This window comes from Tachypleus tridentatus, chromosome 1 (assembly GCF_004210375.1).
Source record: "Tachypleus tridentatus isolate NWPU-2018 chromosome 1, ASM421037v1, whole genome shotgun sequence".
In the NCBI taxonomy this organism is placed as follows: Eukaryota; Metazoa; Arthropoda; class Merostomata; order Xiphosura; family Limulidae; genus Tachypleus; species Tachypleus tridentatus.
In genome coordinates, this window is record NC_134825.1 from 92,567,326 (window position 1) to 92,579,645 (window position 12,320).

The 12,320-nt window shown below is 38.3% G+C and overlaps 1 protein-coding gene across 2 annotated transcripts in view; it reads left to right on the plus strand.

Annotated features, from left to right (window-relative positions):
- Window positions 1-7,112: 7,112 nt before the first annotated feature.
- LOC143255529 (uncharacterized) overlaps window positions 7,113-12,320 on the plus strand; it is a 42,174-nt gene continuing 36,966 nt past the window's right edge. Inside the window, exon 1 of one of the 2 annotated variants that reach the window (XM_076511349.1) lies at window positions 7,113-7,878. In XM_076511349.1, coding sequence (XP_076367464.1) covers window positions 7,729-7,878 — 150 coding nt within the window. In that variant the 5' untranslated portion in view covers window positions 7,113-7,728. The remainder of the gene's footprint in view (window positions 7,879-12,320) is intronic. The other variant, XM_076511364.1, reaches the window with a different exon arrangement.

Genomic DNA, 12,320 nt, shown 5'->3' on the forward strand with positions numbered 1-12,320 from the left:
AAAATTTCAATGTTCAAATAGCTAAGAAGCTATTTTTCTCTATTATAATATTGAAATAAGTTTAGTTAGTTAGGTGTTTTTCGTTATTACGTAATTCAAACAGCAATCTAATTTTTATGCCAACAATATCAAAATCTCGACTGTTTGTATTGGTAATTCGTTGCACTGTTGTTTGGTTGCAGTTGCAATCGTGACTTCTTTCTCCCTCCTCCTTTACATTGTTTATTTTGCACAGCGTCTCAGCATTAGTCAGCCTTTGTTCCTTGTCTTGTGTCTAACGTTGCAAACAGTTCTATCTTTTTATCGGTCATAATTTATCTCAACATTCAAGATGTCTGACAAGAGTCTTTCCTCAAACTCGTCTGTTACCTCAATGAAATATTCTCGTAGAATACGAAAATGGAATAATAAAACGTAAAAGTATTCTTCTTACGTTATAGTGAGAAAAATGATACGTCAGATATACATTGGGTGAGGAATGTTTACCCTATTTTAAAATAATGGTAAAAACCTTTTAGATTTACATTTTTTCGTTATACGTTACGTTCTCCAAGAACGTATTTATTTCGTAAATCGAGGAATACCAGTAATAAGTCACGCACTCGTAATATGATGTCAATAGCTTCCTTGAGCTGAAAACAGTACAAACGTTTGAGTTATAAAAACATAGCAACAACAAAATAAACATTGTATAGAATGAAACCAACTTTTATTTATTACACATAAAATTTTATTACTTACTATTCTTCAATGCTAATATTTTTATAAATGTTTTGTATTATCTCAAATATCATTTTTAAGAATACTGATATTTAATGATTTTTATCTAATTCATACAATATAAAACATTATCAAGGCAGTACAACTGTAATAATGATGAAATGATTCTTCTGAATAATACACAGGAAAATGTGATTAGTTTTTGTATTAATTTAGATAGTTCTTTAGTATTACATGCATAAGTCGAAATTCAAAGTTTTTTTATCGAATAAAGTTTTGTTTACAATGAATAATAATAATAAAATCGTTCAAGAGTAATGTTACTTTTTTATTAGAAAAGTTATTACTTAGGATTAAGTGTCAAAGTGAAGAAATTCAACCAAGCACGGATAAACGGCGGGAGTAACTATGACTCTTTTAAGGGGATATTAAACTCTCTTAAGCCCATAGAGCATTGCAAAGTTTTCTCCTGGATACAGGACAGCTTGTAACTAAACTTTCGCACGAAAAGGAAAACACCAAAACTCCACGTAGTGAATTCGCCGCCCACTACTTGTCCAAATGCAGGAGAAGTAAACCCCACACTAGGGACGGTAGCCCTTCAAACCGTGATGAGGACTTAGCACACTCATCAGCTGTTTGGGTACCCGGTAAGGGGTTGTAGCCCTACCTTATATCAGCATTTTACAGGGAACTGGCCGACCCTATATCAGAGCAGGTCATTTTTATATATCTGAAAGTCGTTTACTTGTTAAAAGCTATGGTTTGGTGTCCGTGGGGTGCCAGAGTGGCGGCCATACTCAAGGTTCTTAGCATCAACCAGGGATGGTAGCTTCCGAGCGATTCGTCCACTACGAAGGAAAGGATAGCCTTACATGTAGAATAGAGGCATTAATAAATACCTGTTCAGACACCATTTCACATACCCAAAGTGAAACCAGTGCAACTGACATTGCTACCACTGGAGGTAGTAGCCGAACATGAGGACTGAATGAGTTATATTACCTCGCCTGGCGGGGAGAGTGACGACCATACCACTACGGTGAATGGTATATCTTCGACTAGTGACAGTCGCCGAACCACACAGGTGGACGGCTTAAGTTATAAAATCTCGCGTAACGAGAAAAATGACAGCCATACCATTACGATGGATGGCAATTATGAATTAAGAGAAGAAATAAATACTTCCACAGAACGGGTAGACACAACAGTGTTTGTGAACCTACCCATAAGAAATTGGCATGTGAATTGTGTCCACATGAGTTTACGGTTTTTTCTTAGTTTGCAGCCCACCTGGCAAACAAATACAACTCGTTGGCACAAGCATGTTGTAAATTCTGTGGATAAGATGATAACAACCATAAAACTATCACTTGTCATGTTCGAAAATGTTCCTATCGGCGAACTTTGATGTTCGCAGCAGATTCCTACATCTTCGGCTACGAGACCTGTGAAATGAAATTTATCACAAGGTCGGGTTTATCTCAACGTAAGAGACATCGGCTTCCTACCATCACAAACGCCTAGCGTATACTATCTCAAGGAGTCAAGGCGCCGCCTGAGCGTCCCCGTCGGGTCCAAGGAAGAAATACAAACCGTCCGCAATGTGGAAGTAGTATACTCGGGCAGAAAGAACATCAATATTCTCTGTGCAGAACATCTACCTTAATAAGGTACAACCGCCCGTCCAGATTGATTCAAATAACACCATGAGTCGTGGAGATCCTGTTGATGTCGTACAGTTTGAGGAACTAATTGCGTAGAGATACTTTTCTCTGAACAAAGTTCTAAATTCTGTTTGTGCCTAAATCAAGTGAGTGATCAGAAGGGACGCGATGAAGCAACATGGCAGGAGGTTGAAATAATGACTAAACAATGGGTTGACGCTCTTTCCCTTTCACAAGCGTCTTGGAACAATGAACGAATTTCGAAGCAGGCGATTAAAAACCCCAAACCTACACGAAAACCATACAAGAGACGTCTCCAACAAGTGGAACATTTCAAAAGGTTCCAGAAAATGTTCGATTTTGAGCTCATATGCCAAGCTGAGGAGATATTAGATGGCCGGAATGCTTTTCGATGTAGCCTCTGTAAAGATCAGGTGAAAGACCATTATGATCATGTCTATGGTGTTGTTAATGATAACGTCAATTTTGACAGATGCCCATTACAACCCAGGGTAAACAACCCTGATATTCTGGAACCCATAGCACCAGAGGAAGTGAATCCAGCACTTCAAGGTATGAAGTAAGGGGCTGCAGGTCCCGATAACGTCACTCTTCCGTTCCTACTCAAACGTCTCAAGTATGGTACAGATGTTTCCTTGTCAAATGTGTTTAATCTCTTGCAATTTACACGTCGCATTCCAGAATCTATGAAAGTCAATAAGTCGGTGCTCATTCCGAAAGGAATGAGTAATCTGCATGATGTCAAAAACTGGAAGCCGATCACAATTTCGTCCATTGTGTTTCGGCTGTATTCCAGGATAATGGCACGCAACCTCGAGCAAACAGTGTAGATAAATCCCAGACAGCGCGGATTTATTCCTCAGGTTGGTTGTAAAGATAACAACTTCCTGTTCCAGTCTATCTTGAGGAGGGCCAAACAACATGGGACTCTGGCTATGGCTTTCTTAGACCATGGCCAGTCAACGGTGAAACACTCCCAATGACCGGACCCAAAAAGTCACACCGATATCTTGGAGCAAATGTTTTCCCATGGACAGGGGTTTGCAATTAATTTGAAAAAAAACAAACCCTTGAGAAGTAGACGAACAATATCTCCAACACTCCCCTCAAATCACACTAGAGGGTCAAAATGTTCTGTAAATTTGCCGTGCCCAGGCTTTTATTGGTTTGGTTTGTTTTTTTGGAATTTCGCACAAAGCTACTCGAGGGCTATCTGTGCTAGCCGTCCCTAATTTAGTAGTGTAAGACTAGAGGGAAGGCAGCTAGTCGTCATCACCCACCGCCAACTCTTGGGCTACTTTTTTACCAACGAATAGTGGGATTGACCGTCACATTATACGCCCCCACGGCTGGGAGGGCGAGCATGTTTAGCGCGACTCGGGCGCGAACCCGCGACCCTCTGATTACGAGTCGCACGCCTTACGCGTTTGGCCATGCCAGGCCCCCAGGCTTTTATATCAACTTGAACTGAGTAAAATAAATTTGAAATTGTTAAAAGAACTAGACAATCTAATAAGGAAGGCCATGAAAAACTGATGTCGTCTACCAGCCTGCACGGCCGACGATTTGCTTTACTCAAGTCATCGCTATGGAGGTCTAGCAATCATGAAGCTGAAGTCTCTTATTCCAACTTTAAAGATCAAAACTTATTTGAGATTCATTTATTCATTGGACAAAGTAACATTATATTTGGCAGAAGATGGCAGAAGAAAATGGTTTGTTTGAAGCCATCAAAGGTATTGTTACGAAAGCTAGACTTCCGATTCCTAAGTCTGAACAGAGGTCCGGAACATATCATTCTAATTGGAGAGTTATGGAGAAGACAAACTGGGAAAGACTATCCCTGCAAGGGTGTGGTGTAGAACGTTACAAAGGCTTAACATATACCAACAATTGGTTACCTAAACCTGTTCGTATGAAAGCCCACCAATGGGTGAAGTGTCTGGAACTAAAGGCAAATGTATACCCTACAAAAGAGGCTCTTAGCAGAGGCAACCTCAGTAAGTACAAGGAATCTGTCAAATGTCGGGGCTGTAAAACCACGAGAGAGACTCTGTATCATCTTAGCGGTCAATATCCTAAACTGAAGTCGAGGAGAATACGTCGACACAATAAGATCTGTGATCACTTGGTAAAAGAGGCCTGCTATAAAGGGTGGAAGGTTCTACAAGAATCCACTTTCGAGACAAAAAACAGAGAACGCCGGCAACCCGATCTGATCTTCCACCGTGATAATAAAGCGAGTAATCCCATAATAAGGTCCGCTATGAAGTTACGTATGATTCGTTAAAAGAAGCATACAAATGAAAGGTCTCTAAATATGCAAATCTAGTACCGAAAATAAAAGATCTAACAGGTGCATCTTCAGTTGTATTTCATGGTCTCCCAATTGGTGCCCGTGACGCCTGGTTTCCTGAAAACACGGAAGTCCTCGCAGACCTGGAGATCAAGTCCAAATATTTCGAGAAATTTCTACAAGCTTGACATCCTACGGAAAGCGAATAATGAAGAACATTTCGCTTGGTAGGAATTGTCGACATTGCCTGCATCACGTCCATTTCATGTGTAACAACATTCGGCATCTCTCGGTATCGTCGACACTGACGTGAAATTGGGTAATTTGAAATATCGATAGCCAAATGCCTCGTCATCCAATTAGTGACGCGCATGAATGGATTTACGAGATTCCCACTGCCCCTATCTACTGTCTAGCGAATTCACAGCCAAGGGAACAGGCTTGGAGAAATCAAATGATAGAAGCACAACAAAGTCTTAATTGTAAAAATTAACAACCCAGTCTTTGCTCTAGATTGTTTGAAGCTGGAATAGCAACAACAACATACAGTTGGAAACCAATACAGCGGGTGAAAATTAAACATTTACTTTCCAAGGCTGATAGTTGATTTTCAATTTATAGAACAACGGGCAATTTATACCTGTTACTTTTAAAACGATTGCCACAAGCCAATGGTAAGTCCAGAAGAGCATCGTCACAGAACTAATTCCTTTCATGCATGAATAACTGAGTAACTGTTTTACAGTTAATTTAAGGGAACAATATGGTTACTTACATATATTCATTCAATTGTAATTAAGCTTCTTATTCAGAGAAATACTCAGATTATGATTAAGAATCTACAGGCAATTTATTAAAATTATCAGAAGAGTTTTGAGCATTGTTAGATACCCCCTTCTTTTCTTGAAGCGTTATTTGTCATTTTGATCGTTAAGTAACATAGATTTAACTCAACTAAGCCTTTTTTTTAATATTATAATAATGTAATCATTAGTCCACGGATGAAAACCATGATAGTAGATGTGAAACTGTTACTTTAACAAATGGATTGTTTGTTTGTTTTTTGAATTTCGTGCAAAGCTACACGAGTGCTATCTGCGCTAGCCGTCCCTAATTTAGCAGTGTAAAATTAGAGGGAAGGCAGATAGTCATCATTACCTACCGCCAACTCTTGGCACGTTTATCAACAAATAGTGGGACTGACCACCACATTATAACGACCCCACGGCTGAAAGGGTGAGCATGTTTGGTGTGACGGGAATTCGAACCCGCGCCCCTCAGATTACGAGTCGAACTCCTTAACCCACCTGGCTACGCCGGGCCTATAACAAATGGAAAAAAACAAACATTGATGTTGTATGTATATATTCATATCATACTTGCAATTACTAACCTAACCTGAATCGTTTCTTTAAAGTGACTAATTGTTGTATATATGCTAGAGGTAATTAATAAATTTTAAGTGTTTTTTGATATCCATTCACGTCAAAGAAACCATGCTCTCTGATGGGCTGAAAAGAAAAATGTTTTTTTTAACAAAACAATCTATAATTAATTTTAGATTGGTTGTAGTAATAATTCATTTCGAATTTAATTTAACTGATTCAGAAAGCATAGTGCCTAATATGGCTTGAAACATGAAGGAAATTTTATTACAACAACGTTAAATGTTAGGCCTAGAGTGATTTTTCCTTAATTGTGTTGCTTATGTGTACATTGCGTTACAGTTTTATTATTTTAATATATATCACAAGCTTTTCTGAAAAAAAAAAAAAGTAACTTACTGTATCATATGAATACGTTAGAAAAACTGTGTACGGATACAATAGTTTTGTTGTTTCAATACCCGGTTGGGCAGAGTATAGATAGCCCTATGTGCAGCTTTGTGCTTACTAACTAACAAACAAATGTTTAAAATTATCAAATATATATGAACATTAGAATTTAAATACAATCACTTTTGTTTGTATGTATATCACAACTTAACTAAGCTTTCAGACTTTGCCAACGTTAAAAACGACCCTCGTTTAACAGGTTTAGATTTGTTGTGTTTTTTCTTTCCTTTGTTTCTCTGAGTTACTATAAAAAAATGAAAAATGGGAATTCGGTTAACGATATATTATTTGTTTTCTGTTCGCCAATGCAGAAAATAAGACGCACGAATTACCAACAAAAAATTACGATCTTTGTTGTAACACAGATAAATATGTTAATACTGTATGTGTATACGTGATGAAAAATTGTAATATATTCCGCGGTACTTTCACACTGCTATAGAATTACAATAACCAAACCAGTATACTTATAAATATTTCTTAAGTGATAACCAGGTCCTCTGCTCTGATTCGGGACTTAGCCAAGACTACTGAGCTTTTACCTTGCTTAACTAGTGCTAGACACGCGCATGCAACAGCAGTTACGTGCTTGTCGTTAGGTAGGAAAGGCATGAGTGAATGTCGCGCGTCAATAGGCGGCCTTCTTACTCGGTGCAAGTGGTACCATGGTTCAGTTTGATGAAGGAATTCGGTACATGCGTCTAGATTTTCTACTGATATTTTGCCAAGTGTAGCACGTTCGTGGGAAATGAAAAAAAGAAAAATTAGAAGAGTACGCAGTGTGTGTTGTAGCGTGTAGTAATAGACTTTCTTAAGTGATATAGCAAACGTGGGCTACAGTGAAGAAATAACAAAGAGAAAGGCTTATCCGACATACTGTAATTGAAGAAAGTGGTGTAACGCATGTTGAGCTTGGACATTAGACGGATAGGAAAGCAACAATTGAAAGGACAACACTGTTTAAGATACGATTTTTAAGAAAACTAGTTTATACAGTTCTCAGTAACTTTTAGAATATTGTGAAGTATGGAATTTTAACATAACTTTGAATTGTTTGTATAGGATATTTGTATTATAAGGAAGATAACGAAGAAGTATTCTTTGAGGTTTTCATTAGAAAGTACGTCAAAACAAACAGGTAATACCAAGTAGTTGGTATTATTAACACTTTTGTGCGACACTGATAACCATGCCTACATTTACTTTATGTCTCGCCTTGAGCGCGTGGCTATGTTTCTGCTCAGATCACGTGCAGGTTTCATCTGTAAGTACACGCACACAACGCTTGCAGAATCTGCCAAACCAGTCGTCTTACTCGGGTTATTCAACCTTAGAGAAGGTAAGATATGTATATATTTGTTTGAAATTTTTGTGTTATAAATCAATCTAAAACGATTCAGCTTTCCTTTTGTTCTCTATAAACAGAAACAATGATGTTTGTATTCCTTTCCATCAAATTATAAAATCCGTAGATATTAAACTAAAATCTCATAAAATTCTGATTCATGTTTATAGACTGTCAGTCTATGATTATGTATATATTTTTATATATATATATCATCATGCATACACAATTTTACTATGGTTTTACACATACTACAACTAACCAGATCACGTCAAATATAATAATATCAGGATAGTAGTAATTAGGATCAGTCAAATAAAAGGTTATGTGAAATAATAATAATAAATAATATGTCAAAGTTCTGTATTGAAGTGGAGTGGTCAGAAGAAAAACGCCTGAGAGTCTGTATGGGAGTGGACAGGCTAATAGAAAAATGTCTGATAGTCTGTATGAAGAAGATGTTGAGCCAGACCAGAGTAAGGATAATTTGTAAATGCCCGTGCTAAGAAGATAATAGAATGGAACTAAAACCTGACAGATGACTTTTAAGCGACCTTGTTAACCAAAATCTATTTCATATCAGATTACGCAGGCTTTGTTAGTACCAGTGTGAACTGAAATAAAAAACAAACAAACAGTAATCCACATCGTAGGTTATATTATTTTGATGCTTCCCTGTGAAGAAACAACCAAAAGTTAGCACATATTCGAAACATGATGACTTTGTGCGAGCACTCATTTCAAGAAACATAGCTTAAAACTGTATGCTAACCCATTCTTTAAAATAATTTAGCTTTAGATGCGTAACAAAGAATTTATGAGTCTATAATGTGTCTTCAAGTAATATGCATGAAAAATAGGATTGACAGTTATTAACATTACAAATAATTATCAGTATGCGATTTTTTACTTCGATCTTAATTTTTCTCGGGCGATTTTTTTTTTTGTCTTGAGCAACAAGTATAAAGTGACTAAACTCCAATGTCAGATTTGGCATCTTCTTCATATATTTACTTTTGGGTTTTGCACTAATTGTTGGATATGATGGCTAGCATGTTCTTTTCTCACGCTTAAGCTGGTCAAAACTTGTGAGAATTACGACCTAAGATATTACAAATAATGAGGGTACTTAACTGATAAAACAATTAATTTTACTCTTTATAATTAAGAACGTAAAAGCAATATATTTAGTTAGCTATGCTTAGCACTAGGCTGATATTTGCTTCTGATCTACATAGATAACACTACGTAACACAAATTTTCTTCCTGGATAGTATGTGTTATTTCTTAATTGCTTATGTTGTAAAAGTACAGAAAATGGCCATTATTCCCTTCAAACTTTGCTTTTGTCACCTGGATAATGAAATTTAGAAATTAACCTATTTTCTATGTAAAAATTGGCATATTTTCATTTACATAAGGTCAGAATAAAACTACATATGAATCAATATTTATATGTATTTATACTAAAGTTATACAAAAATGTTTAGAAGTGAGTAGTTTTTCGAGATTTGCAACTGTAATGTAAATCACATTCATGTATCAGCCGCCAAATATAGTCTCCCATCATGTTTTCGTTATACGCTCTTTAGTAGCGGCGTTCAAAGTCCAATATATCTTGGTGTAAGCGCTTGTCTTGCTCCTCTGGGTATGCTACCATGTTCTCCTTGAATTTATCAAGATGAGCGTCAAGGATATGGACTTTCAGGGACATCCTGCAGCCCATTTTGCTGTAGTTCTTCACTAGAGCCTCAACCAGTTCTATATAATTTTTGGCCTTGTGATTGCCCAAGAAGCCCCGAACGACTGCGACAAAGTTGCCCCAAGCATTTTTCCTTCCTACTGAGCTTCTTGGAGAATTCTGTGCACTCCAGGATCTTCTTTATTTGTGGTCTAACGAAGACACCAGCTTTGACCTTTACCTCAGACAGCTTAGGGAAGAAGTCTCTAAGGTACTTGAAGGCTTGAGACTCCTTGTCAAGAGCTGTGACAAATTGTTTCATAAGACCCAATTTTATGTGCAGTGATGGGAATAACACCTTCTGGAGGTCCACTAGTGGCTCACACTTGACATTGTGCCTCCCCATAAACGAACTTGGTCCGTTGTGGCCATTGCTTCCTGTTGTATTGTGTGGTACAGTGTCCATGCTGTCCCAAAGCCAAAGGTAACAGGGAAACTTGGTAAAGCCTCCTTGGGGACCCATCAGGAATGCCACTATTTTGAAGTCTCCAATAACTTCCCAGCCATACTCATCACACTTCAAGGCTTCTAGCAAGGTCTTGACGCTGTTGTACTCCTCTTTGAGGTGCACCGAATTTTAAAAAGTTTCAAATTTGTATAATATAAAATCTTGCAATTCAAGGAAGCAAAAACTGTCCGTCTTACCTTCTAGAGTTTAATTACAGTGCTCGGAGGCAAAATGAAGTGCGCAGGGTTTGTCTTGATCCCCAACAGGCATACCGAAATACGCCTTGTAGGCTTCACACATTTTATCAAACGCTGTCACAGAGTACTTGTATGCTCTTGTCTTGATAAATTGGGGGCCCGACATGGCCAAGCGTGTTAAGGCGTGCGACTCGTAATCTGAGAGTCGCGGGTTCGCATCCCGCTCGCGCCAAACATGCTCGCCCTTTCAGCCGTGGGGGCGTTATAATGTGACGATCAATCCCACTATTCGTTGGTAAAAGAGTAGCCCAAGAGTTGGCGGTGGGTGGTGATGACTAGCTGCCTTCCCTCTAGTCTTACACTGCTAAATTAGGGACGGCTAGCACAGATAGCCCTCGAGTAGCTTTGTGCGAAATTCCAAAACAAACAAACAAACAAACTTGATAAACTGGCCGCATACATAGCAGAATTCGTCTGGAAAATGTTTGCAGATTCTTGATGCCATCTCTGATAAAATCAGATAGGTCAATGTGTTCACTTAGGCAGCTAGAACTAAACTGAAGTGGTGAGTGGTGAGCCTCTTTATATATACACTGCTGGCCAAAATCTTAAGGCCAATGAACATAAACAAATAATATGCATTTTGCGTTGTTAGACTTAACCACTTATTTTAATAGAGCTTCGAATGATGAAAATAAGAAAAGGGAAAATAAAATTAAAAAAACACTTTTAGCATTTAGTAAGGAAAATGTGAACACTATGAAATTAGCCTAAATACTAGCTGGTCAAAAGTTTAAGTCTGTACAAAAAAAAGTCCTAAACAGGATAGAAAATGCCCAACAAGAGGTCTCAGTAGTGAGTTGCACGGCCATCATTGCAAATAACTTCAAACATTCTCTTTGGCATGGTCGATATAAGCATTTGCAGAAGGCTGGCTAGAATTTTGTTCCAAATGGAGAAGATGGCTTCACGAAGATCATGCACTGTTTGGAATTTACGTCCATTTCTATAGACTTTTCTTGCCATCCACTATCCAAACATTTTCAATTGGATTCAGTTGGGGCGAACATGCTGGATGGTCCAAAAGAATCACGTTATTCGCCATGAAAAAGTCCTTTGTCCTGCGTGTATTGTAGATTGAAGCGTTGTTTTGCTGAAAGATCCAGTCATTTCCACACAAGCGAGGGCCTTCAGTCAATAAGGATGCTCTCTCCAACATGCCAATGTGGCCAGCTGCTGTTTGACGCCCCTGTACAACCTGAAGCTCCATTGTTCCATGGAAGGAGAAAGCACCCCAGATCATAATAGAACCTTCTCCACTGTGTCGTGTATAAAATGTCTCTGGTGGGATATACTTATCGTTCCAGTAATGTTGGAAGCCATCTTGACCATCCAGGTTAATTTTTTTATCATCAGAGAACAAAACTTTTATCCACTTTTCTACGTCCTATGCTTGATGCTTCTCAGCAAAGTTTAACCGAGTTGTTTCGTGGTGTGGAAGGAGGCATGGCCTTTGAAGACGTTTACGGTTTTTAAAGCCTTTCTCTCGTAGAGGGCGTCTTATTGTTCTTAAGGTGCATTCTGCGTCCGTAAGTCCCTTAATCTGGTTCGACGATCGGCTGGTGTCTTGCCGGAAAACCCGTCGAATCCTCCTGCTCAACGCCGGCGAAATTTTCTTGGGCCGAGCACCTGAACTTCTCGTTCCGCATCCCTCAGGATCTTTTAAGAAATCTGCAACAGCAGTTTTACTACGCCCAATCTCACCAGCGATGGCACGTTGAGAGAGACCTCGTTTTTTCAGCTCGACAATTCTGCCACGTTCAAACTCTGTCAACTTTTTAGTCTTTACCGTGTTTTTACCCAATGTAACACAAAATAATCCAATTATTTTGGCATGTTCATATTGACAACGCTAATGCTTGAACACAAATAACTAAATTTCGTTACGTGTTTACCGATTAACGTTTCGTTTCATTATGGTCTTAAACTTTTGACCAGCTAGTATTTAGGCTAATTTCATAGTGTTCAAATTTTCCTATTATATGCTAAA